The sequence below is a fragment of the Strigops habroptila genome, chromosome 18, assembly GCF_004027225.2.
Source record: "Strigops habroptila isolate Jane chromosome 18, bStrHab1.2.pri, whole genome shotgun sequence".
Classification (NCBI taxonomy): domain Eukaryota; kingdom Metazoa; phylum Chordata; class Aves; order Psittaciformes; family Psittacidae; genus Strigops; species Strigops habroptila.
Window position 1 is genome coordinate 1206020 of NC_044294.2, and position 26850 is coordinate 1232869.

At 55.3% G+C, this 26850-nt stretch overlaps 1 protein-coding gene across 1 annotated transcript; it reads left to right on the plus strand.

Annotated features, from left to right (window-relative positions):
- The first annotated feature begins 1169 nt into the window (after positions 1–1169).
- MAPKAPK2 (MAPK activated protein kinase 2) lies at positions 1170–26646 on the plus strand. The gene is made up of 10 exons (XM_030473399.1): positions 1170–1668; positions 20714–20853; positions 22485–22549; positions 23311–23390; positions 23499–23625; positions 23933–24008; positions 24198–24322; positions 24591–24676; positions 24822–24902; positions 25176–26646. Exons 1-10 carry the CDS (start codon positions 1420–1422, stop codon positions 25317–25319), a joined length of 1173 nt encoding a protein of 390 aa, XP_030329259.1. The 5' UTR covers positions 1170–1419; the 3' UTR covers positions 25320–26646.
- The last annotated feature ends 204 nt before the right edge of the window (positions 26647–26850 follow it).

Genomic DNA, 26850 nt, shown 5'->3' on the forward strand with positions numbered 1-26850 from the left:
GCTCTGAGGCAGAAGCTCTTCCCTGTGAGGGTGTGAAGCTGTAGCTGCCCTGTCCCTGGTAGTGTTCAAGGCCAGGCTGGACACAGGCTTGGAGCAACCTGCTCTAGTGGAAGGTGTCCCTGCCCATGGCAGGGGGTTGGAACTGGATGAGCTTTAAAGGTCCCTTCCAACCAACACCAGGCTGGGATTCTGTGAGCCTGCTTTCTTCTGGTGGCAGTTGTGTGTTGGGGACCCGGTGTGGGCCCTGTGTACCGTGGGCCTGGTGTCCCCTCTCCTGAATGCTGCAGTCATTTTATTTTGCTGTTGCTTTCCTTTAGTTATGAATAGAAGAGGGAAGTTCTGCTTCCGTGGCTTGGTCTGTCCTTGTGACACTGGTGAAACTGCTGACACTGGCGCAGATGGAGGTGCTGGTTTCCAATCAGGACCCTCCATCAGGGCATCTTGAAGAGGCTTCCAGAGCCGGTTGTGGTTCACAGTGAGCCTGGAGCCCATGTGTGGTGTGGGGCTGGGGCTGCGGGCCTCGGGAGTGTGCTCTAGGCTCTTCCACTTGCTCCTGGCTTTGGGCATGTTTCTTCATCTCTCTTCCCCAGGGCCACTGGCTGCTTTTTGTGTGACAGTGGGTTAGGGAGGGATGGGTGTCAATGACAACCAGGCCCCGCTTTTTATGTCCATAAATGAAAAGTCTTGATTTCCCCTTGTGCTCCAGCTGAAGAAACATTTGTTGGGATGTCAGGCGTGTCGCAGCTCAGCACTAACCCTCTCTCTCGGCCTCCTCAGCATCTTTGTTGAGTTCTGGGTTGAACGTGGAAATAGGGATAGTCGAGTCGTTACCACCGGACGCCTTTGTTCTTTCCAGAGCGGCTCCCGCCGGTGCTGGCGGTGGATGCGCGTTCCCCGGCTCTACCGGGAGCCGTGGCCGAGCCGGGCACCAGCCCATGGAGCCGCTTTTTCCCTGCGGGGCACCGGCGGGGAGGGCGGGGGGACACCCCGCGACCCGTTCCCATCCCGCCGCGGGGTTGGCGGCCGAGACCCCGGCTCCGAGCCCCGCAGCCGCGGACCCCGCATCCGCCGGCGGGAAGCGATGGGGCCGGGCCGGTCCGTCCCTTCTCCGCCTTCCCCCCTCCCAGCCCCGGCGGGCGCAGGCCCGGTGCCCGCCCCGCCCCGTCCCTCCCCCGGCGGCCGAGGCGCTGACATCAGAGCCGGGCCGCGCCGGGAGGAGGACGAGGAGGAGGAGCCGCACCGGAGCGATCGCTCTTGTCGGGGCCGGGGCGCACCGGCGGGGGGCGGCGGCGGCGGCGCTGCTTCACCCCCCCCCCGTCCCGTCCCCCCGCCAGCCCCATCCCGCTCCCCGGGGCTCCGCCGGCCGCGAGTCCCGCCGCCCGTCCCGGCCCGTCCCGTCGGGCCCGCCGCGCTCCCGCCATGCTCTCCGGGGCACCGCCGCCGCCTGCCGGCTTCCCCAGCCCGCCGCCGCCCCAGCCGCCACCGCCGCCGCCGCCCGCCGCTCCACAACACGGGCCGCCGCCGTTCCCGGTGAAGGGCGGCCTGCTGATCCGGAAGAATGCCATCACGGACGACTACAAGGTCACCACGCAAGTGCTGGGGCTGGGCATCAACGGGAAAGTTTTGGAGATCTTCAGTAAGAAGAGCGGCGAGAAGTTCGCTCTCAAGGTGCGAAGGGGGATCCCCCCCTCGACGGAGGGCGGGGGGGAACCGGGAACCGAGCGGGCGGCTCCGCGCTGCCTCCGCCCCGCCGCCGGGCTGCGGAAGGGGCAGGAGGGGCGGGCAGCGGCGGCGAGGCCTGACACTGATGGAAGATGTTTGCGGCGGGGGGAGCCGGGGGGTCCCGGGGGCCGGACGGGGGGACGGGAAACGGGAAACGAGCACCGCCGTCCCCGGGAGCGGGGCGTGCGGCGGAGCCGGCCGGGACAATGGAGCCGCTGCTGCCCGGCCGCCCGCCCGCCTTTAATTGCTGTTTCTTCCCCCTGTTAAGACGTGGCTTTCCGGCTTTCTAATGTGAAATGAAGGGAAATGACATCCCGAGGGGGTGGGAGGGTCTGGAGCGGAGGGGAGCCCCCAGGCTGGTTGGGGTCACCCCATCTCGGAACATGGGGCTCCCATACAGCCGGGTGTCCCTCTCCCATCGCTGGTCTCTCCTGTCTCCGGTGTGAAAGAGAGCAGTTGTCATCCCTGGTATCAGACAGGGAGCATCTCAGCGTTACTACTTGTACCCCTCATTCCCAGCTTACTTTTCTTGTAGTGTCCGCACAGGTGTATTTTAACCTCCCCTAGGTAATGCGATGGATTCCTTGTTTACCCCAGTGAGCTTTTTTGAGCCAAGGGGGGAGCGTGTCTCCCTGCTGGAGAGACTTGGGGAAGTTTGAATGGATCCGGGCATGCCAGGTGACGCGGGTGCAGGCAGGCTGCTCAGCGGGAGCGCCGTGTTCTCTTGCATCCGTGCGATTTGTGCCCACACATGAGCTGTTCAAACCCTCAGCGTTACTCGAAGATCCATCGAGGATAAAAGAACAACCCACCTAAACCCATAACCCCCACCTCTGTTGTTGTTAGAGCTGCTCATTTGTTGGTATCTGGGGCTCCTAACCTGAATGAATGAATGAACAAGGGGCTTCGGAGGCATGAGTTGCACTGCAGGGGTGGTGGGGTCGGCAGGGGATGGTGCTGGGTGTTGTGGTGAAGGAGGGGGGGTCAGTGGAGTAATGGAAGTTTGACTTTGCCTTTGGAAACACAGGCGTTTCTCGTGAGCTGTACCGTGTTGTGCTCCAAGACGAAGTGTGTTGTCACCTCGTTTGCTTGGGAATTAGTAAAACCCTCTTCTGTTTTGACAGACGGGCTCCTCCTCGCTTCTGCATTGACTCATGTATTTAAAGTGCAGATTCCAGCACTTCCCTTTTCCAGGCCTGAAAGGGGAAGGATGGCAGAGGAGACTGGGATGGTCAGGGCCGTTATCTTGCCCACCGCAGAGCGCAGTGGGGTCGGAATTTACTTTCATGAGTCGTGCTGGTTCCTTGGCTGCATTGGAAAGTGTCTCAGAGCACAGGAGGATGCATGGTGATGTGGGAGAGTGGCACGGAGCATCCGCGTGGCTCTGGAGGGTGAGGTGTATTCAATGCCAAATCTCTGCTTTGGAAAAGCATTGGTTGTCTTCCCTGTCCCCTGCCCCGGCCTCTTCACACCTCCTGGCTGGGGATGGAAGGGTTCAGCTGAGCAGTTGGACGTGTCTCTGGCTTTTCAAAGAGCAGCACAGCTGCTACTGTAAGTGATTCCTTCCAGCACCTTCAGAACTGCAGCGCTTGGAGTTTGGGCTCTTGGATGAGCCGGGGCATACCCGGCTTGCCTTGGTGAGTGGGAAGTTGGATCCCAAGACTTGGATGATTTGATTGCAGTATTTGGAGTGAACTCCCAAGCCCAGACTTGGTGGGATGACTGCCCCAGACGTGATGTGTGCTGACTTCATCCCCTCCTCTGGTATGCAGCTGGGCTAATGTCTCCTTTAGAGACCTGCCGAGAGGTATTTGGGTCCGAATTACTCATGGGCTGCATCAGTGTGGAAAGATGACCTAAAGCAGGATCCGCAGAAGTGATTCCATCGAGTTGTCATGTTTCAGATGATGCTTAAAAGAATCCTGATGGCCCAACGCCAGAAGCCACAGCTGAAATCTCTCTCTGTGCTGCCTGCTTTAGTTGTGCGGCAAACCTTTCCATTTGGAACACTGCTCTTTGCATTTACCATTCCAAAATCTTGTATAATAATGCAATCCTCGCTGGAGGGAAACAGTTGTGACTCTCCCTGATATTAATGGTGTTTTCTGGTTTTGTTGTGCTTCCTTTTGCATCCCAAGCAACTATTATGTTGTTAAACATCTTTCTCCCAAACTGAGACCTTTTAGGTTAGGGTTTTGCTGAGAGTCACAGAATCATAGAACAGTTTGGGTTGAAGGGACCTTAAAGCTCATCCGGTTCCAACCCCCTGCCATGGGCAGGGACACCTTCCACTAGAGCAGGTTGCTCCAAGCCTTATTTGCTTAAGAGAACTTTTCAGTGCTCCAGGAGAGTTTGAGCTTGGAGCCAGCGTTCCAACAGCAGTTAAAACGTTACAGCCAATTTTCTCCTCCTTCCAGTGCAATAGTCCGTGACAGAGACGCATCATTAAATAACATAGCATTGTGTGTGTGAGTTAATAGATGGTAGTTGGGTTTGCTGTGTAGTACCTGGTGAAAACAGGAGATATTCCTTTCCTTATAGGTCTTTATGATTTGTTTTGCAGTTTCCCACCCTCTATTTTATTCTATTTTTTGGTACCAAGCAATACCCAAAGTGTGGCATCCCTGAGTTAATGGGCGGGAAATAGGCAACTGATGGTCCCAGTCACCCATGACCTGACTTGGTTTGATGCGCAGTGATTTACTGCAGGTTGTGAACACAAAGTCTGTGGAGGGGTGATGAATGGAACTGAGACGCGAGGTCTAGGTGGTTTCTTGCCTGTTTCTTCCTTGTACCTTGGTGTGATGTATGACTAGGCAAAATTAGGCTTGTCATTTCTGTGCAGCTGGCTGTATGTAGGTCACCGCTGGCCTGGCTCAGCCGTGTTGGTTGTGGTCAGGCTGTTGGCATTAGTGACATAGGCTGCAGCAGTAGGGCTGGGAGCAAGGTCTGTCTCACCTCCTGCAAATTCCACTTTTAAGACTAATCTTTAGGCAGGATACTGGGTTAATGGCTTAATTTTCAGGTGAGCCAGATGGAAAGTGGGAGCTGGGAATGGTAGATGGCAAGTTTTACTGTATGTGTTGCTCAGTGAAGCTCTTTGGAGCAGATTTCCTTAAAAAAAACCTAATAAACCCCACTCCCAACTCCGGCTTCAAAGAGGAAGTCCTCACCTGGATTGGGAAGCTTTGGAAGAGGTTCGCAGGGCCTTGGAGACTGTTTGCAAATTTGCCCCCTCTATGGCAGCCTGTTTCTGGAGCATCCTTGGTGCCTTGGGGCATGTTTGCGAAATGCTCTCAAGTCTTGCTCTCAGCCTCATCAGATGGTCTGTGAGAGATGGTTCCTCTGGTGGAGAAAGAGGAAGGAGGCCAGTGCTTTTGTGGGTCATTATTCTTGTGAGACGCCTGTCGTGGAAATAGGGCAGGCGTCTCATAGCAGAGAACTGAGCAGTTCTGTGGATGAGCATGCTTGGGTGGCTGGTGGCCTCGTGCTCTCTTTGCCACCATGGCAAGGATTCTTACAGAGCTGTTTTGGGGACCAAAGCAACCTGTTTACGGTGGCTTCCTGCAGCTTCATTTGAGATCAAGTGCTTTGTTACCTCTGCCAAATCCAGCTGGAAAAATAAACACCTAAGGGATGGAGCAGATGAAGATCTTGGGCTCACGTTCATGGGGAACAACTCTCTGTGTGTCTGCTCTACTTGTGCTCCTCTCTCAGTGGGGGATTTATGTTTTTTAATTCTACCATGTATTTGATATAATCAGAATAGAACCAGAAATGTCTCTGCTGTGGCCTAGTTGAAAAGCTGTGGGAAGTGTCGTGCCATCACTGGGAGTTTTCCAAGGCAGTGGTTTATTATCTCATTGACCAAAGGAGTCTCCTGACTTGGGGTTTGAGTTTGTTTAAACAATTTAGGATTTGCCATAATCTCTTCTAAATGCATGACGTGTTCTGAGCAGTCAAACTGACAACTAGGATGGACTGATTACAGCCTGGGTGCAGGGGCTTGGGTTTTGCTTTGGTACATGCCCAGGAAGTGGTGGGGCACTTCCTCTTAATAATAATCTCATGCCATCAGCCATAGGTCTTGCAGAGAAGGCCGGTGTTTCCCACGTTCTCAGAGGTGGGCAACTGAGGCACAGTGATTTACTGAAGGTCTTGCAGCCCGTCAGAAGTGAGACCAAGCTGAGCTGCTTGTTCCAGGATGAATTCTTCATGGGCAGCAGCCCTACAGGATGAAAGCACAGCCCCTGTGTGTGTGCTTTAACACAGCCAGGTAAAACGATGATTTTATCATTCATGCTGAGCTCCCGCTGGCCTGCAGCGAGGTTTCTGCCATCTGCCAGCACGGGCATGGGGAAAGCCCAGTGTTCAGGACAGCTCTTGTCTGCAGGGCTGCGGAGGCACCAGCTCTGCCCCTGGGTAGTGAGTGGTGCAGGGCTGAGCTGGGCTTTGTCAGACATGTGTTCCCTATTCCAGAGCATTTAAAGCAGTTTATAACTAATAATCTGAAGCTGTGCAGACCGAGAGCCAGGTCTGGTGTATCTGCTGGGTGATGGGTAAGGCAAAGATGGTGGAAACTCCCAGAAAGTTCCTACCTAAGAAGCCTGAAAGAGTGAATTGGGGACTTCTTCACCCAGAGGAGCTGTGGCTGCCCCATCCCTGGCAGTGTTCAAGGCCAGGTTGGACACAGGGGCTTGGAGCAACCTGCTCTAGTGGAAGGTGTCCCTGCCCGTGGCAGGGGGTTGGGACTGGATGAGCTTTAAGGTCCCTTCCAACCCAAACCAGGCTGGGATTCTGTCCTTCCAGAAACCTCCAGGATGTGCTCTGGGATCTGATGGGATGGATGAATTCCTGATGGGTGGTGTGAGGCTCCTGTGGGTATGTGGGAGGAGCGTCTAGGTTGGAAGTGTCCATTTGGCCATCCCTGCGGCACAGGGAGCAGCGTGGCTCCCTGTTTGGACCCTTCATGGTGGGCTCACGTGCCCCACACCAGTGTGGTCCAACGGCTTTGCAGCAGAGGCAGTGGCTGATGCTGTTTTAAACCCCATCCGTCTGCTGGGGTTTGCACAAGAAACCAGGAGGAACGAGCCCTCCCTTCCTTAAGAAACCCTTTCTTCCTGCTAGCTCCAAGCGGCTTCCCGACCTGCAGCCGGCCCTCGCTGAAGCCAGGCTCCTCTCCGAGCACAACTGGCCTCAAGTTGCAGCATTCAGGCAGCATGACCTCACCTCCTGGTTTCCAAGAATAACTGCTGCCTCCCCTGCGCTGTCTGCGCGGGCCAGGGCGGCTGCTGCAGCCCCGCTCCTGGGGCCTCGCTATTGCCGGGTGCCCCCCGGCAGCCCCACGTCTGCCCCACGCCATTTGGTTCCTCTGGGAGCAGTGGTACAGGCAGCACAAGGGAGGCAGGAGCTGGGAGAGGATCTGCAGGACCTCCCAGGGTGGTTTTGATGGATCCATGAGGACCAGGGTGATCCCTCCAGCAGCTCCAGGGGCTGGCATTGGAACCAGCCTTAATCAGCCTCTCCCCAAGAAACCTGTTTCAAGCCTGGGCAGTCATGTTGAATCAGTATTTCAGTGTGGTCCAGAGCTGTTGAGCATCTCTGATGTTGGTGTTGGATTTTAAAAGCCCCTGAGACCCGTATCCTACTGAAAGTGGGTCCCATCCCCTCCATGGATGCCCTTTGTCTTCCATGCCTGAGGGATGCTACACTGCATGTTCCTTTCTCTGGCTGGCACGAGGACTGTGTGCGTGACTGGTGCCTGTTTTGGAGAGGGCTCCTGCCTCTACAGCCGGTTCCCCTATGGAGATGGATGGGGAACAGCACGTGGGAGTTAGAGCAGGGCACATGGGAGCAAATCTGAATGCAGAGAGCTTTAACAGCCTTTTAAGCTGTTGGGTTTTTGTACCTCATGGCTAAGTTATTTCAAAGATTTCAGCCTTTTAAGATCTTACCAATTTGAGGTAGGGATTATAGTGACCGGCAGGTTTAATGGTTGCATTAACTCGCTGTTTCCTTTGTGGCCTCAGGAAGGGACTAATGACCATGAGACTGTGAGTGCTGGTAGATCCCCCTGACCCAAGAGGACCTGAAACACGAGTTCTGCTGGAGATGCAGTGAGTCTTGTAGGTATGATTCTATCTACAAGAAACCTGGAGAGGGGCTCTGGACAAGGGCCTGTAGGGACAGGACAAGGGGAATGGCTTTAACCTGCCAGAGGGGAGATTGAGATGAGCTCTGAGGCAGAAGCTCTTCCCTGTGAGGGTGCTGAGGCGCTGGCACAGGGTGCCCAGAGGAGTTGTGGCTGCCCCATCCCTGGCAGTGTTCAAGGCCAGGTTGGACACAGGGGCTTGGAGCAACCTGCTCTAGTGGAAGGTGTCCCTGCCCGTGGCAGGGGGTTGGGACTGGATGAGCTTTAAGTTCCCTTCCAACCCAAACCACGTTGTGATTCCATCTCTGATTCTATGCTGTGAGCCGCAAAAGTGCTGTTTGGAGCGTGGTGGAACAGTACGAACCATCAGGCACTGGTGTGGCTCCTCTCTGAACACTGCTGGGAGCATCTTCCCATGAGTTAGAGCGTTACGTCAGGGTGCTGCTTTGCTGGGACAAGATGCTCTCTCCCAGTGGAGTGCTCTGCAGCCGGCGCAGCATTTGCCGTCGTGTAATGGGATTATTCAAGCCGCTTGCGTCAGGGCTGCATGTGATTCTGTGTCTGGGCGTCCAGCGAGCTGGAGCCTAAACTAGAGATAAAGTTGGAAATGCAAACCCAGATCTGAATGTTCCTGGGGCGCCCAGCCAGGCTGGGGCTTTGCAGCTCTGCTCCTGCTAGATCTTCTTACCTGCTTTGGGCCATAGATTTGGGATTGGTGGAGGGATGGACTTGGTTCCTTCATTGTAGTTAGCTTTGCTGCCTCATTTTGTGTGCCCCTCGCTGCAGCCAGCTCCCTTCTTGAGTTCAACCTCTCCAGCTCTGCTGGCCCCAGAAGAGAGGCGTATATGGGGCTTGGAGTTGTCATTGCCATATGCCTCTAGAACAGGGTACGTCTGTGTAACAGCAGGTGAAGACTCTGTGTTGTCTCTGTCCCAAGGGCTGCAGCATCTCCTGTGTTTCAGTGGGGCAGACATGGATGGGAGCATCTTCTCCTGAGCTGCTCTCCCTGTCTGCTGTCTTCCCAGTGTCCTCTGGTCCATGGCACTGAGCACTCGAAAGGCTCCTTGGATCTCCTGCCAAATGTGTGTTTTCAGGGAAATGCGGCTGGAACACAAGCTGAGGCTGCTGTGGAAATTTGGCAGCGCATCCAGGCAGCCTGGAATTCCAGTAGCTGCAGCTCATCGCTTCTCGCACCCATAGGTGCGGGTGGGAGCCGGGTCTGAGCGGCGCTGCCTGGACATGGCGATGGCATCCAGGGATCTCAACTGGGCTGGGGAAAAGCAGTTGGATCCAAACAGACCAGAAAGTACATATGTTATCCTCAGCCTGACTTAACAAAAGTGGCTTTAACCTGCCAGAGAGGAGATTGAGATGAGCTCTTAGGCACAAGCTCTTCCCTATGAAGGTGCTGAGGCGCTGGCACAGGATGCCCAGAGAAGCTGTGGCTGCCCCATCCCTGGCAGTGTTCAAGGCCAGGTTGGACACAGGGGCTTGGAGCAACCTGCTCTAGTGGAAGGTGTCCCTGCCGGTGGCAGGGGGTTGGAGCTGGATGAGCTTTAAGGTCCCTTCAACCCAAACCAGGCTGGGATTCTATGAAAAATAGTAAGTTAAATAAAAAGCAGGGGACAAGCAACAGGGATGGGTTTTGGTTTTTCAGTAGCCTCATTGCACCAACCAGCTCGGTGCTTGAGAACAATTTTAATTGACTGTATTTACACCAATTTTAGCAAAAAGGCAGGGGCTGTGCTCACATTGGGTGTCAGTGACCTGTCACCCGTGGTGTGCTGGCTCCTGTGGCGCTACAGCTCCCATAGGTGCTGCTTGCAGAGCCGTTGTCACCCATAGCAGCCTGCTCCGGCCAGCCCAGTCCCCTCCGGGCTCTGCTGTGACTCCCTTTTCCTCTTCAACCATTTTGCAACCTCCCTGCCCATTGCACTGGGCAGCTTGCTAAGAGCATCCGGGCGGCTCTTGCATAAGTGTCTCTGCTGGGTGTTGAGAAGTTTGGGCTTGGCAGGAAGTTTAAACACGGGTTATCTCCTGGAAGTCATTGGAGCTGTGAATCTGGGTACCTCCCGTGCTGCAGGCAGAGCTGGGCTGTTTTGGGGAGCCTGGGGATGCTGCAGCCTGTGGCCAGGCTCCTGGAGAGGGCATCTTTCCCCTTGCTGGCCCAGGAGCTTGGAAGAGACTTGCAGAGGCCTTTGCTTTTGTCTTCCTCAGTGCTTTTCCTTTCAAGGAGTGACCCTGTTCCTGATGTGAGGGGCTGACCCTGTTCCTGATGTGCATTCGTATTGGAGCAGGATTGCTGACATCTCCCTCTCCATCTCTCCCAACCCTGTTTATTCCACTTTGTGGTTGAAACTCCTGGTATCTTTTGTGATAAGGAAGAGTTGCTGATAACAGCTCTCTACCAGGACACGAGATGCTCTGTGGGTGGTGGGATTCAGCAGGGAAGCACTCCAGGTCTTTTTGGCGGGGGGTTGGAAGTGTCCTGGTGCTCCTGTTCCTCGCTGCTGGAGCAGATGGGCAGCCCAGCCTTGGGTGCCTGTTGTTAGAGATGCAGATATGGGGCTGATGAAGCCTGGGTGAGTAAGATGCTGAGGATTTTATGAACGGATTAGAATGTGGTCTCCGCATGCTGCTGAGCAGCAGCTCCAGTGCCTCCCAGGCAGCTGCGGGGCAGGAGGGCTGGGACCTGGTTCTGCTTTCCTGGGAGCTTCCTGGGGCTTGTGCCCTCTGCTGCAGTCTGGAGAGATTCATGGAACATGATGTTCTCCGTGTGCTTCAGCCCTGAGATTCCTGTCTGATATTCCTATTGCTGGGCTTCATCTCGAGGATCTGCAGGGCAGGGAGGGCTCTGGCTCTGCGAGGTCCAGCTAATGAGTTGCTTTTGGTGTAGGCAGTTCACTTGGCTTTGCTGGGCTCTGGAGTAAGGGCAGCCTGTGCCTGGCAGGTGAAGCACCTCTGCCTTTCACCAAAACATCCCTTTCGTGTTTCTTTTTCCCTAAAGCACTTGCTGTCTGTTGTATTTGGTAAGATAAGTGTTTATCTGCTGATAAACGCTGTTGAGCAGTGTGGTACTGGGCATCCATGGGAGGATAAGCGAGTCCTTCCCAGAGCACATATGTGTGTGCTGTATGTCAAAATGATGCAGGAGCATAAAACCTCTGCTGCTGACCCCTTGCTCTGTGCTGTTGTCTGTTGGGCAGGATCTCTTCATGGGAGATAATGGCGTTTCCCTTTTGGTAACCTGGAGGGGGTGAAGGTTTCTCCTCTGATGGTGTTTTCAGAGGTGTTTGCACTCAGTTTTGCATGCTGGAGTATTTTGAGGTTATGGTGCTGAATGGGATGCTGGTGAAGGGCTCTGTCCAGGGCTTCGCCAAACCTCCTGGGTTTTGGGGCTGCTATAACAGATGCTGTGGAGGCTCTCGGGGCTGCTGAAAGCCTGGAGGAGCTAATAATAACCAGCATATCCCTAGAGCTTTAATGAGGTGCCAGCAGGATGCAAAGAAGGGCTTTTTCCTAAATAGAAACACAACTGTGTTTTCCTCCCGGCTGAAGGAGCCTCAGGATGGAGGGAAGAGGGGCTGGTGGAAGAGGAGTGTGCTGCTCAGCCCCTTCAGCTTGTAGGGTGGCAGGAGGCTCTTGGCCTTTCATTGCATTGCTTCAAGCTCCAGGATTTCCCCTAAAACACGTAACTGCAGTGGTGGGTGAAGTGGAAATGCATGAGCATAGGTAGTGTTGGGATTGGAATGTTGCTTGGCTCTTAACCCCATTGCAAACTGGGGGTCCCATGAGCAGCCCTGGCCCTTGGTGAGCTGCTCTGTCTGGGGGAGATGGTGGAGGTTGGTGGGTGATGCTTTCTGCTGAACAGCTCTTGATTGGGCTGCAATCCTCCCCTTTCCCTCTGCCCCTTCATTAGCATCCCTTCTCATCACAAGCCTTGCTGTGGGTCAGCTGCAGCAGCCTCTCTCCCTGCCCCATGCTTGTTGGAGCCCTGTGCATCCCTGTCTGCTCTGTGCATCCCTGGAGCTGGGCTCCTGCATCCAGCTGCATCGGAGCTGACATTGCTGGAGGTGAGAGGTGGAGGGTGGTTGATGGCCGCAGAGACCCTGCCTCTGTGTTGCTCCTGTCCTGGCCTCCCCCTGCACAAAGCCAATCGGCACAGGAGCTGCTTATCTTGTACAGGGAAAAGCCCCAGCCCCAGCCTGAGAATGTTTTGGACATCCTGACTGAGTGGGTTCACCATGCAGGAGTGCGATGCCAACCCCATAGACTGGCACCACTCTGAGGTTTCATGTTGGGGTCCTGGCTGCCGGTGGGATGCTCCTCTCTTCATCGCTGTAGCGATCACCCAGAGCTGCCTGTGGGGCACCACATCCTGGCCTCATCCAGGAAGGTGTTTGTTGAGGCCTGGTGTTGACAGAGCCCATGACGAAGGTGAAACTCTATTAAATAAACAGCTGAGGAAAGGACGGAATGATGCAAAACATGCTGTCGTCACTGACATCCGAGGGTGTGTAAATGAAACCCTCCTCAGGCTTGGCGTTGGAGGAGGAAACGTGTCCCCAGGCCGTGCTGTGTCCAGCACTGGGGTGAATGGTGCTGTCGAGTGGTTGGCCTGATGCAGCTTTGTGGTTTCAATTGTGTGGTTTGGGTCTTTTTTCCTTCTTTAAATATATATATTTGAATCTACATTTCTTTGCACTGCTCAGAGGTGTGGTTGTGGCAGTGCTGGGAGGGGGACTGTCCCATGGGGGACCCTACCCAGGGGCTGAGCCCCAAGAAACTTCATCTTTGTTCAGAGCATGAGCCCAGGAGCTGCTGGGAAGTGATGAGTGTTTGTGGGGCTTCTGGTAGGGATGGGTCTGGGCGGTCTGAGCCTCTACCCTACGTCACTTCTAGTTTAGAATCATAGAATCACAGGGTGGTTTGGGTTGGAAGGGACTTTAAAGCTCATCCAGTTCCAGGGATGGGGCAGCCACAGCTTCTCTGGGCACCCTGTGCCAGTGCCTCAGCACCCTCACAGGGAAGGGTTTTTTCTTCAAGTAAAGAAGTAAGGAAGGGGCTGGCATGTCTGCATATAAAAGCAGCTCTGGGGTGCAGATGGGGGGAATCCCCCCAGAGCTGTCCCTTGGGACAATGGTGGGTTGGGCAGGGTTATCCCTGTGAAGCTGATGGAGCTAAGGACCCAAAATGATGCTTCAAGTGCCTGGTGCTGCCTGTGGGCTGTGTGGTGGAGGCTGAGTCCGTCTGTCTGCCTGATGTCTGTGTGTCTGAGTGCGAGGGACAGCCCCAGCTGGGTGCAGAGGCAGCATCGTGCCATGATAAAGGTTGTGTTCAAGCTGTGCCTGTGGGAGGGAAGTGCAAAGGCTGTAGGTCAGCGCTGAGTTAATGGTTTACGTTAGTGTTTGCATCCGTATTAATCACACCTGTAAATATCAACCACTTCCTATCACCAAAGCACATGTGTGACGCTTCCGATCGGGAGCTCGGCTGCTCCGACAGGGAATCTGGTGAGGGAGGAGGAGCTTAGCCCGGCTCTGAAGAGGTGGGAGTTAAGGGGCTGTGTGTGGAGCAGATCTGCTGCCTGCAGCCATGTCTCACGTAGAGATATCTGCCCTTCCCATGGATTCTGATCTTCCTTTTGCTTTGTATTGTGTGGATAAAAGGCCCCGGCGGCTGCGGCGTGTCCTTGGCAGGGGCTGCAGCAGAGGACCACAGGATGCAGTGGTTTAGTTTGCAGAGAGGGGTCCCTGAGCATCCCCCCTGGAGTGGCTCCGTATGGAGCTGGGCTGCGAATTCATCCTGCCTAGAGACAGCCCTTCCCAGACCCAGTGTCACTGGTGGGAAGTGGCATCTCTGATGCCTGTAGGAGGGGATGGGTTGGGGCATTTTGGTCAGCATGACCACCTTCGTCCCTGTTGAACTCATGAGCTCCTGGAGATCCTGGCCAGGATGGTGGTTCTGTTGTTCTATCCAGACCTGTTCCCTGGGATCTGCTGGGATGTCCCCATGCATAGCATGACATGGGCCCTTGCTAACCATAGCTAATGCCTGGGCTGATCTTGGCTCTCAATACCGGCCCCAGTGCCTCCTGGAGAGACAAGCATTGGGCAAGCCACCAAAACCCAGTACTGCTTCTCGTGGATGGGGAGAAGAGGATGATCCCAAAACAAAAACCTGGGACTGAACAGGCCCCTAACATTTGTTTTCTCAGATATATGAAGCTGAAACTATTATTTCTCTTCATTAAACACCAGCTCCAGCCCTGCTGCTGGTGCGTGAGTCAGCAGGGATGCATTGTGCTGCTGCCTTGTTTCCATCTCATGGAATCACAAACTGGTTTGTATTGGAAGGAACCTTAAAGCTCATCCAGTTCCAAGTCCCTGCCATGGGCAGGGACACCTTCCACTAGAGCAGGGTGCTCCAAGCCCTGAAGCATTTACCTGCTTTGATTTTTCCCCGTGAGTTTTGCTTCCTCATCCCTCCCTACGCCCTCATCCCCACCACGCTGGTGGCTTTTCCGTCAGCATCCAGGGTGCTGCTCCCAGGTACCCGCTTCGGAGCTTCATCTCCTTGAAATCCATGTGCCAGGAATACTTTTGCTGCTGGGACATGGGCTCTGCAGAGTGGGGCTGGCTGGGGGGCAGCACCCTGATTGCACACTGGGGACATGGGCCCCTGGCAGGTGGCTCTTATTGAAGCCCAGGCTTCTCTTCTGCTCTTTGCCTTTGTGTGGAGGGAGAGGCTTTTGTTGCAGCCTGAAAAGGCTGAATAGCTGCTGCATCTGTTGCAGGCAGAGGAAACGCTCAGCAGATGCCCTGGGTTTGGGGAGGGAATGTGGGCTGGGGGGTCCTGAGCATCCTCTGGTGGGCAGGGACCCCCGTGGGGAGCTGCCGAGACCCCTGTGGGAGCACACGGGACACGGAGGGTTGTGCAATGGTTGTGGTGACGGAGGCCCTGGTGCACCGGGGCTCCTTGTGTAACCGTGGTGCAACAGCCGCCTCTTCCCTTGCCCCGTTTCCATCCTCCGCCCCATTGCAACATCGCCTGCAGGAGCAGGGATGGATCTGCCCACTCTGACATCTGCCTCCTGGCAGGGCTTTTAGCTCGCCCCTTGCTCACACAGCGTCATCGTGCCTGGCTTGCTACTTGTCACGGGCCACACGAGGGGGAAGCTTTCCCTGCGATGGCTCTTGGTCTTCCTCCGAGCCCTCCGGTAATTCAGGCTCAGAGAATGTGGCCGAGCAGCTCGAGCGTGTGTCAGTGCGCGTTTGCTCAGCCTGAATTGCATCTCCGCTCTTGTTCCCTGTTTGTAGCTCTTTGTCATCTGAATAATTCTCTTTTGTTGGGATGCTTTTTACAACCTCTCTGTCTTCCCTGAGGCAGGTGAATGTGGAGGTCGACCTTTTGTCCGCAGCGGGAGGGGATGAAGCTGCTAATGCACGGAGCTGGTTGCGTTCGCATCCTTCTCGAATGGTCCAGCCGCATCCTTCCGGATGGTGGGTAGCTGGTGACTAGTGCAGTCCTGCCCTGCAAACCTTGAGGCTCAGATGGAGCCATCTCCATCAGGGAGCAGCAGCCACCCTTCTAAACAGTCACCTTGGCATGGCAGGCTGGGGCATGCTGCAGGCAGGACGCTGCTGGAACCATGCACAGCTCCTTCTTCAGACACCTCACCTCTCCTCTTTGGCTTGCCCCAGGCAAAACAAACGTGAGGATGAGGCTTTTGCCTGGTCTGTTGGGGGGCTTAAAGCTCTTCGTGCAGCGCCTGTGTGTGGCTCCTTGTGCGTGGGCAAGGGCAGAAGTGATCCCATCTTTGGAAAGTCCCATTGCCTCTGTCTGGGCGCTGCTGGCTGGTGGATGGGGATGGAGTTAATGTAAAGGTTTATATAAACGAGCCACAATCGTGTGGGGGAGGTTTCCTGAGCTGCACGTTTAATTGTTCCTGCGTTGTGGTTGACCCATGAGTTGCCCTGTGTTTGGTAACATAATTCCTCTTACGGGCTTTGAAACTCGTGATTTTACTTTTCTTTTGTAGTTCCTAGCAGGGAAAGCGGAACAAAGCTTTGCTGTGTTGTGCTGCTGGAGCAGCTTTGGGGTGATCACCTCTGGGCTCCCCAAATGTGCTGGCATTAAAGGCAGAAGAAAAACACATGGGAGATGATCAGCTTGATCCAGCACTGTGCCTCATGCAGGAAGCGATGGGGCTTTGCCTTCCCGGCACTGCGAGGTGGGAACAGCATGTGCAGAGCATCCAGCCTGGCTCTATGAGCGCGTTAAGCAGCTGACACCAGTTGGCAACCAGTTTGCATGGAAAGATTAGAAGAGGCAAATCCTTTTGAGGAGAGAAAGCCTTTTGCTTAATTAGGAAAAACTGCTCCTTGCCCTGTGCTAGCCGGGTCAGGGGATCCTGGACCTTGTGTGTGCAATAGAGGCAGGGGAACCCCTGCTTTGCTGGTAACGCAGGAGGATGACAGCCTGCCTGTCTTCACTGTGGGTTTATTTTTGTTGCAACTTAAGAAGAGTTCATTTTAACCCCTATGGTGCCCGATGGGGAGCTCCTCGGGGTGACAGGGTCCTGTTGGAGGGGTGGTTGCTGCCCAGGCCAGGCAATGCAGCATGTGCTGCTCTGCTGGGAGCCGAGGTGTGATCAAAATACACATGGCAATAAAAATAACCCTGCCTGCAACAGCAGCTGGAGCACAAAGAGGGGCAGCCCTGGAAAGTGATCAGCTCAGCGTGCTGGTATGTGCCCGATCCTCAGTTTTCATGGGAACTGGCCATGGGAGGTGAGTTTTCCTTTGCAAGCTCTTGGATAAGGGATATCTTGCCAATCTGAGCAAGCGCAGTGTGTTCTCACAGCACCACTGGGGCCGTGGTGGCATCCAGGGCGAGGGGCAGGTCGCTTGGGACCTCCTGCCATGCCAGTGGAGGAGGGAGCTTCCTTTGGAACCCTGATTCATGGCACATCATCCCAGGAGGAGGCGGTGAGACTGAATCAGTGCTGCCTGAGGACACATGTGAGTGTGGGAGGCTCCAGCTCCCTTGTTTTCTCCGGCGTTTTCCTTCCTTCCCTGGCGCCCACCTGCTTTCCCTGCACTCGGCGTGAGATGATGGAGGGGGAATTCAGGTCAATGTGCTGCTGAGTGAATGGGACAGACCCCCCCCAGCCCCTTCCATTGCTTGCTGAGGTTTGGGTTTGCCGGGTGGGTGCTGCCCCCCTGCAGACACCCCCATGAGCCATTTCATTTCAGCTTCTTCCAGGGTTTGTCTTTCAAAGGTGGTGAAAAGCTGCTGCAGGAGCCCCTGAGGAGCCTTTGCTGCTGGGGGGGTCGCAAGCATTTAAGGCCAGGCTGGATGTGGGTCTGGGCAACCTGGTTTAGTTGAAGATGTGGCTGCTCTTTGAAGGTCCCTTCCAACCCAAGGTATTCTGTGACTCTAGAGGCTGCAGGGCCAGTTTTGGAGCCCTCAACTTGAAGCTAATGAGTGTAGGGTAGGAGCCCCAGTGGGAAGTGGAGATGGGACAGTGCAGGGCTCTGGAGTGGCACAGCTTTCCTGGTTATCCCCCGTTCCATGTGGTATTGAAGTGATACCTGGATGAGCTGCTCTCTGACCATGAGAGGAGGTTCAGAGACCTGTGCTTAAAGCACCTAACTGCCAAAAAGGGACATGCAGGTGACTTCTGAGTGTGAAGAGTCACCTCTGGTTCTGCTCAGAGGTGGTGGCTGTGCCCCCTCTGTAGAGCTACCCTTGTGACCTGTCCTTATGCACCCTTTCCCATTGGAAATAATGAGGAATCTGATCTCCAAGATGATCTTTGGAAGGGGAGCAGGAGATAAAGAGACGGAAAAGCTGAACTGGGAGCAGCTGTGGGCTGTCAGGGGTTTCCGTCAGGTTGTCCATCTACTGCCATCACCCCTCTGTGAAGGGTTAACTGTGGTTGTGCTCTGGATGACTGTGGTTGCAAAACCTCCTGCCTTGGAAGCTGGTGGGAGGGGACAGTGTCCCCAGGCTGGTGCCCTCAGCTGGGATGGGATGAGGGCAGTTCACCCTTGTTGAACCTCAGGGAAACACGAGGTGCTTTTCCCATCCCAGCCTCCTCGTTGCAAGCCAAGAAACACAGATCTTGGGCTGCCCTGGATACTGGAGCTAAATCAGGGACCTGGGCAGCATTACTACCCCCCCTCCCCAATACTTCCCTGTGGCCAGAGCAATGCCTGGCACACCAGGATGTCACCCACTGGTGGTTCCACTGCTAAAGAGGAGAAACTGGTGATGAACTGTTGGAAGTGCTGCCCTTGTCCCACCTGGACCAGGCCCAGACAGTGCTTTCTGTTTGTGCTCTGCACATCCCTGGCTCCCTGGGGCACAGGGAGCCGGTGCTGAGGCCAGGATGGAGGCTGTGTGTGTGCAGTGGGTGATGCCAGGCCTGTGGGTTGCTTCTACCATGGTTTGAACATCACCACATCCCTCCTGCATCCCCTTGCAGTGGTAATGGCCTTCCCCATTGCAGCCTCATCAGCTCCCACCTGCCATGGGAACATTTCCTAAATAGAGCAAATGAATCACTTAATAAGGTTTAATCTGCCCCTCTGGAAGCTGGAGAAGCAGCTTGTGCATCCCAGGAGCAGAGGGAGCCTGGCACTGGCTGTTTGCTCACCTGCAAGTACAAAAGCAAACGTCAGGGCTGTGCTGGTGCAGGTAATAGAGGCTGCTGCCTCCCAGTTCATTAGGAACACAATTAAGCTCCTTTGAAAGCTCTCTGATTGACCTTGAACAATTGGATGTATGTATTTCTGTAGCTCTCCTGTTTGTCCTGTGCAGAATGATGTGAGCTCTCTGCTTCCTGCTGCTCAATTTTCCCAGTGTGTAATTACAAATGGATTTTTCTCTCCAGCTTCCTGGCTCCCCACGCCAGGCTCTTGGGAGCGGAGCTGCAAATAGCCAAGCTGTTCTCCAGACCCCTTCCCTGCCTGTGTGGCTGCTGGGGGGCTGGCCCTGTGCTTGCTTATGGCTTTGGCTCTGACAGGATCTGGTTTTTAGGATGATGAAGCAATAGAGGAGCAAGGAGGCACTTGTCCAGCCTCTTGTCCTGTCTTCCTTTCGCCTTGGGACAAAGGGTGGCTCGGCCACTTTGGTCTTCCCTAAGCTTCCAGATGGTTTGGTGCCAGAACTCGCCTCACACCCCATTGACTGGCATGAGTTTCCTCCGCCTTGGAAGCAGGAGAGCTGAGGAGGTGGGAGAGGTGTGACGCAAACCCATGTAACGGGGTTACGGGTGGGTGGCTGAATGTGCGTTTCCCTGTGGCAAAGGGCAAATGCTGCTGCAGGCAGGGATGCAAATTGCTGTTACTCTGCCAGAGCTCACATGAGCACTGATGGTGTTTCATGTATAACCAGGCAGTGAGTGTCTTCTGGGGCTACAACGAGCTTGAACCCTTGTTCCCTGTGCAGAGGTGTCCTTGCCATGCACTGGGCACCGTGTGGGGCTGGCCAGTGAAGCATCCCTTGGAGCGAGCCCAGAGGAGCAGCTCTGCTCTGGAGCTGGGCTGAGAGAGCTGGGCTGGTTCAGCCTGGAGAAGAGAAGGCTCCTGAAGGGGAGACCTTAGAGCAGCTCCAGCGCCTAAAGGGGCTCCAGGAAACCTGGAGAGGGGCTTTGGACAAGGGCCTGTAGGGACAGGCCAAGGGGAATGGCTTTAACCTGCCAGAGGGGAGACTGAGATGAGCTCTGAGGCAGAAGCTCTTCCCTGTGAGGGTGCTGAGGCGCTGGCACAGACTTTTCCCAGAGAAGCTGTGGCTGCCCCATCCCTGGCAGTGTTCAAGGCCAGGTTGGACACAGGGGCTTGGAGCAACCTGCTCTAGTGGAAGGTGTCCCTGCCTGTGGCAGGGGGTTGGAACTGGATGAGCTTTAAGGTCCCTTCCAACACAAACCATTCCATGATTCTATGATACACAGGGGATGTGTTTCCATGCCCGCTCGTGTCCCCACTGAGTCGCAGACCTGCGCAGGGGCGTTTCACCAAGCCCGGCCCCAGAGCTGCCAGAGACAGGAAGGAAAATGAACTGTGCTCAAGATAGACACGTTTGTTCTGTATTTAGAAGTATAATAGTTAAGGCTGGTTGTTTATCCTGACAAACGTGGTAATTAATAGTCTGTGGCAGATGAGCAAATCCTTCTTGCACCTGGGAACTGTGAGTTGTCTCTGGGAAGGGCAGGAGCCTCATTGAAGAGCTGCTGCTGCTTGTGAGGAAAAGCTGCTATTTAGAGAACATCTGGCTGTGGCTTTGTCCCCTCCTCAGGCACGTGTGGCCACGGTGAGGGTGCGTTTGTGCCAGGGCAGGAGGGTCCTGCCAGTGCCATGGAGCAGGAGGCTGATGAATGGGAGGTGATGGGTGGGCAGCACTGCTGGGAGGTGCAAAGGGGACAGTGGAGGTGTGCGGTGGCACCCAGGGGTGCAGTGCTGCAGGTACCAGTGTGCAGAGGTTTGCTTGTAAACGCTGTAGGGAGTCTTGGTGGTTGGTGGCACAGGCTGGCTGGGCTCCAGGGAGGCATCTCGGAGCGTGGGGAGGTGCCAAGCAGCCAGGCTGAGCTTTTACCAGCCTTGGAAGGGAGGGTAAGAAGCTCATGAGGGCGGGTGGCTTCGTGCTCTTCCCACTAGATGGGGATGGAGGCATTGCACAGAGCGCGCTGGAGCTCGCCTCGATGCTGCTCGCAGAGAGCACCCGCGCTTGGCCTTTGTCCCTGCGTCTTCTCCAGTGGGCACTGTGCCTGTGGGGTGTCATAGCCCAGTTCTCCTGGGGGGCCTTGGTGCTGATGGGGTCTCGTTTCTCTTCCAGATGCTGCAGGACTGCCCGAAGGCCCGCCGGGAAGTGGAGCTGCACTGGAGAGCGTCGCAGTGCGCACACATCGTCCGCATCATGGACGTCTACGAGAACCTCTACCAGGGGAGGAAGTGTCTGCTCATCGTCATGGAGTGGTGAGTCCCCACTGGAGCACCCGCAGCCCTGCAGGGTTGTGGGGGGGTGATGCCAAAAAGGAGGGATGAGCACCTTCCAGCACTGCTGCCGGGGCGCTGTGGACTGCAGGAAGATGCAGCCTGTGAGCCATAGGGATGCAAGCCCTGGAAGAGGAGCTGCACTGCTGGCGTTGGGGGGATGGCAGGAGCTGTGTTGGCTCTGAGTCATTCTGAAAACTCGCTCTGCTGTTGGGAGGCTTTGGGCCTGTGGTTCTCACTTCAGGTAGATCATAACCAAACTTGCTTTGGCCATAGAAAGTCGGGGTAGTCGGCGGGTTCCTGGCAGCCCAGCAGCCTGCGGCAGGGTCAAGCACAGCCAAACCGAGCTGATGCTTCTGTTGATGCTGTTGCACCTCTTGCAGCAGCAGTTGAGTGGCTCCGATTCGAGTAGTTGTTTGGTCTAACCTGGGGAGGAGGAGGAGGGATGAAGGGGAAAGTATTGAAACCACATCCCAACCGCAGCTGTGATTTGATGCAGCTTCCTTGCCAAAACCTCTCCTATGGCAAGTGTTAGGTTGCCTGGGGGTGCCAGCGGGTGTGAGGAGCGCCATGAGCAGCGCTGGGGCAGCCGTGAGTGGCTCTTGTGTGGGAAGAGCTTTCTGAGAACTATACTGGGATGCTGGGCAGCCAGGAAGGGAACGGGTTGTGCAGCGCATCGGCTTGTGTGGGAAGAAAGCAGTCACTGAATGGTAGGAAACATGTCCCTGGGGCAGTGACAGCTCCCTGCAGCGTGTCTCTGCGATAGCTCCTTGTGGTTCGAGGGATTCTCTGGGCGCAATGTCCATCACAAGGCAGCATTTGACTTGCAGCGTGAGCACGGTGTGTCTCCGTGCAGTGATTGACCCCGGCGGCTGCATGTTATGTGTATTGCAGATGTCCAGTGAACGTCAAGAGTGCTGGCAGGAGATGCTATCAGCACTGGGAAAGCCAGAAACCATTCCTGCTCCAGTTAGATAAGGCAGGGACAGGAAGTGCCGTTATTGCTGTTCTCATGGAGAATTATCCCTGATCTCACTCCTGATCTCTCTGGGAGCTGAGTTTTCCTTCGGGTACTTTGGGGAACCATGCCAAGGTTGCCATTGTCCTTCTCCAACACCTCATGTGAGAGCTTGCTCTGCTTCAGTGGGGCTCAGCCTCTGCGTCCCCCATCCCATCGGTGAGCCCATCTTTGTGCCGCTGACACCATGCCCGTGCCGTGGTCCTTGCTCAGCACTTGTGCACGGGTTCACGTGCTGGGAGGTGGTTGGCTCACGAGCTAAACGAGGCCAGTGTGCCGGGAGCACTCACCACCTTCAAGCCGTGTTTGCTGCCTTTACTGTAAATGTGTTCCTGTGGTCTGGTGGCGAGACCACGTCCGCTCACACCCGGCGCCTCCCCACCAGCACCAAGCCTCGGTCCTGCTCATTTCTGGAAGGGGGAGGCTCTGAAACACCCCGTGCCCAGAAGCACTGACCCAAAGGGTTTGGATGGAGACAGGGTTTGTTTCTTGCTGAGTTCATGCAGCTCCTGGCTGAGCATCAGAGGTTTCGGTACCGCTTGTGCCGCTGTGAGGCAGACACCACAGCATCTAACGCCTCCTGCTTCTCTTCCAGCTTGGACGGCGGGGAGCTCTTCAGCAGAATTCAGGACAGGGGAGACCAGGCCTTCACAGAACGGGGTATGGAGCCCACTGGGATCTGGAGTTTTGTCTTTGGACCATGTCTTGATGTTTATAGGAGTGTCTCTGGTTCAGCCCGTTCCCTCAATCACCGTTTTGAATCCCCAGCAAGGTTTTGCACGTGGGCAATGAGGAGTGTGGGTGTGAGTGGCTCTGCTTTGCATGCTCACTTGAGAGCAGGGTTAGGGGATGTTTTCTCAGCTGCCCCCGAGCACCATCCATCCCACTCCAGCACATGCAGGAGCTTCAGTAGTCTCCAGAAACACCTCCCTCCCTCAAAAGATGAAGTCCAGGGGCTGTGGTTCTCATACATCTCATCCCCTCTGCTCTTGTGGCCAGGAAAAGTGTCTGCACAGCCGAATCCCTGAGCTTGTTGCCCCCTTAGCTTCCCATCCTATGGGGAAAGCTTTCCCAGCTGGTTTCCCTGCAGATTTGGGGTCCCCAGTGGTGCTGGGGACTGGGTAAGCCCCCCAACCCCAGAGCAAGCCCCTCCTTGGGGCTCATGCTGTTGGGTATATGGGGGTCAGGGGTGGACCCTGCCCCATCGCTTCCCATGGGAGTTTCTCTCCCATCTGCTGCAGGCTCCTGACTCAGGGATGGGTGCTGCGGGGGTACTTTGGTTGAAGAAGTTTCCTCTGCTTCAGATAGAGGAAACCCCTTTGGCCTCGACCAGGCTGTTTGGCCCCTGGGTGTGGAGTGGTGCTTGTTTTGCTTGTAAAGGCTTCTGATGTTTGGCTTTTTGGGGTTTTCTTTGGCTTCAGAGGCTTCAGAGATAATGAAGAGCATTGGGGAAGCCATCCAGTACCTGCACTCGATCAACATTGCACACCGGGATGTGAAGGTACCATGCTGCACGCTGACCTGGCGGTGCTGAGCCCTGCTTGGCCTCGGGCAATGCCCAGCCTGCTCCAGGTCTTCTGCTCACATCATCTTCCCTGTGTTTCCACAGCCGGAAAACCTCTTGTACACCTCCAAAAGGCCCAACGCTGTGCTAAAACTCACGGACTTTGGCTTTGCTAAAGAAACCACCACGCACAACTCCTTGGCCACTCCGTGCTACACGCCGTACTACGTGGGTAAGTGGCTGGGGGGGTCCTGAGCTTGTAGGTGTGCAGGGCTGGAGGAGGTTTAGATGGTGTAATGTGCAGCCCATCACCTCTGCATCCAGCCTGCAGCCTTAATCACAGCGTGGTGTTGGGGGCAGCTCCTGTGTGGGGTGCATGGGACTGGCTGCTGCAGGGTTTTGGTGCTCGCTGGTGCATGCAGCCTGCAGCTCCTGCCTCTGCTGCCTGCATGGCCATGCTGCAGCTCCATGGGATGTTCAGATCCCTCTCTCCTGGCACTGCCACTTAAGACTCAGGACTTTGTTTCTCTCTTTACCAGCCCCAGAGGTGCTGGGCCCAGAGAAGTACGACAAGTCCTGCGACATGTGGTCCCTTGGAGTCATCATGTACATTCTGTAAGTCCAGTGGGTTGTTCTTCATCCTGCTGTGGTCAGAAGGAGGGATGCAGCTTCCGAGCTGGCTGCTGGGGCTGAGCCTTTCCTGGCTGCGCTGTTCCTGCTCCCAGCACTGCCCCGTGCCCCACGGGTGCTGTGGGGAGGCTTTTGGGGTGACATGTTGACTCTCTGCTCCCTTTCCTGGTGCAGGCTCTGCGGGTACCCCCCCTTCTACTCCAACCACGGCCTGGCCATCTCGCCTGGCATGAAGAAGCGAATCCGAATGGGCCAGTATGAGTTTCCCAATCCTGAGTGGTCCGAAGTGTCGGAGGAAGGTAAATACAGTCCGCAAGCTGAGGCGTCCCTTTGGGGTCAGCTCTGTGGCCAGCAGCGATGGGAAGCCTGGGCATGTCGTGGGTCACCTCTTGGTGAAGCAACAGCTTCACCTCTTTGCTTAAGAGGCTTCTGCTGAAGGGTTTGATCGTGGGAGCTCTGTGGCATGGAGGGGATGGGAGATGCGTGGTGGCGTTTTGGGGCTGCTGGTTCAGGTTTGGAGCATGGGGAAAGCCCCGCTGAGACCTGCTGATGCACAAACCCTTCCAGTTAAGCAGCTGATCCGCAACCTGCTGAAGACGGACCCGACCCAGCGCATGACGATAACAGAGTTCATGAACCACCCCTGGATCATGGTGAGTGTGGGCATGGGATAGGGATGGGGATGGGGTGGGAATGAGGCTGTGGGTGAGGATGGGGTAGGGATGAGGATGAGGATGGAGCAGGGATAGGATGGAATGCCTGTGGCTCCTAGCTCACGCTCTTCCACTTTCTCAACAGCAATCCATGCAGGTGCCCCAGACCCCACTGCACACCAGCCGTGTGCTGAAAGAGGAGAAGGATCTGTGGGAGGATGTGAAGGTAAAACCTCTTTCTCTTGCCATCTGAAACACTCTGCACCCCGGGTACCACATGGGGACTGTCCGCTTCTGCCTTCTCATTGCAAACTGGGCTCATGCGGGCTTGGTGCATCCTGCAGAGATCAGTGCCTGGGAGAGGGCTGGAAAAGTTGGCACTGGAGCATTCAGCCCCTGCTGCAGCCCATTCCCATGGCGGGGGGATAAGCTGCCCTGGGGATCCTGGAGGGCTGTGCCCATGCAGGGCTTTGCTGATGGGGCTGCCTCCCGCCCGCAGGAGGAGATGACGAGCGCGTTGGCCACCATGCGAGTGGACTATGAACAGATCAAGATCAAGAAGATTGAAGATTCCTCCAACCCTTTGCTGATGAAGAGGCGGAAGAAAGCAAACCCCACGGAGCCTGCTGCGCTGCCCCACTGAGGGTGCCCCGCGCCTGCCCGCCCTCCACAAAGCAATAACTATATATATATATTTTTTAAGGAAAACACAAAAAAAGACTGTTCTATGAGCGCATGGAATTCAGACCTTTATACCAGACTAGTTATTTTTAGCTACTCACCTGTGTTTCTGACCTTCTTGGTAAGATTCCCCCCCCAAAATCAGATCCACACTGCTGCGGCCGGGGGTTTGTCCTATAGGTGGATTACGGCCGGTAATTGGAGTTTATCTTCTGTTGTGAAGCGGTTTTGATGATGATTTTTTTTCTCTTCCTTCCTCTCCAAAGACCTGACAATTCCTGTGGTGACCTTTTTAGGGTATAGAACTATAAATATTTTTTAAAAACTACTGTAGAGCTGAAAGACAGCGTGTTCCCTGTGTGGATGCTGGCTAGAGATGGGCTTCAGGCTTGGGAGTGGGATGGGGAAGGAGAGCTGCCTTCTCCCCCATCCTGCTGTGTGTGGCAGGGCTGGCATGGGGGGGTCCCCGTGGCCACCGTGCTGCTTTGCTGGCCTGGAAAACTGCTGCTTTTAAAGCATGGTAGCCAAAAATCACCTACGTCCCTGACCTGGAAGCCATGACTCCCCGCGAGCGCCGTCCATGTTGCTGTCTGTCTGTGCTGGGGTGTGTGTCCTGGAGCTGCTCGTGGCCACCAAGTCTGTACCTGTGCCTGGAATCCAGTTCTGACCTCAGGGGTGGGTGGTGGGGGTGAGCAGGAGGCCAGTGCCCCCCACATCCCCCCCTTGCTCCGCAGGGATGTGGGGAAAAGATGCTTCCCAGCCACATCTGCCTGCTCCCGCATCCCTCAGCTCCAGAGAGATGCTGTCCTGGGATAAGTGGGTGGCTTGGAGAGGTGATGGAGACAATGTGGGGCTGTAGTTTGACCTGGGGCAGCAGCAATGCCCCATCCCTGGCTGGGGCTGGGGGTCCTGCTGCCCCCCTTGCTGTAGCTCCATCCCTGCCACCAGCTCCCTAGGGCTTTGGGAGCAATGCTCTGCTCCCGGGAGCAGGATGGCTGCTCGGGAGTCTTTAATCCATGAATTATTATTATTATAATTATTATTTGTCACGATGTTTCACTGCGTTAAATGTGTTTGAATGGGGAAAAACCAAAAACCAAACTTTTTTTAAGGCAATGTTTTAGTTTTTAGGTGATCTTTTAGACACTGTACGGAATTTGAATTTGCTTTAAAAACTGGTTTTTATCCTTTTTTTTTTTCTTTTTTTAATTTTATTTTTGTCTGTTGGCTTATACTAATCTTCCCGGTCTGCTCTTCAGTCCTTTGGATTAAAGACACTTAATGCGTCACCCGGTCTCTCCTCCTTGCTTGTGTGGCTGTGAAGGAACACCCCGGTGCTCCAGGCTGGTGGTTGCTCTCCTTGATGGCTTGAAGTTGCTTTTTACCACCACCCAAGAGGCTGAGCTCCATAAGGTTGTTCTCTGGGGATGCAGCACTTTGGTCCTTGCACAGTCCCTTTGGTTGGAGATGGTCAATTGAGATGTGTCTGTAGT

Excerpts from the sequence above, each read along its gene's own strand:
- MAPKAPK2 (XM_030473399.1), top strand. The coding sequence starts at position 1,420 with ATGCTCTCCGGGGCACCGCCGCCGCCTGCCGGCTTCCCCAGCCCGCCG. Across the intron at positions 22,550-23,310 it reads CCAGGCCTTCACAGAACGGG|AGGCTTCAGAGATAATGAAG; the intron begins GTATGGAGCCCA and ends CTTTGGCTTCAG. Across the intron at positions 24,323-24,590 it reads GTCCGAAGTGTCGGAGGAAG|TTAAGCAGCTGATCCGCAAC; the intron begins GTAAATACAGTC and ends AAACCCTTCCAG.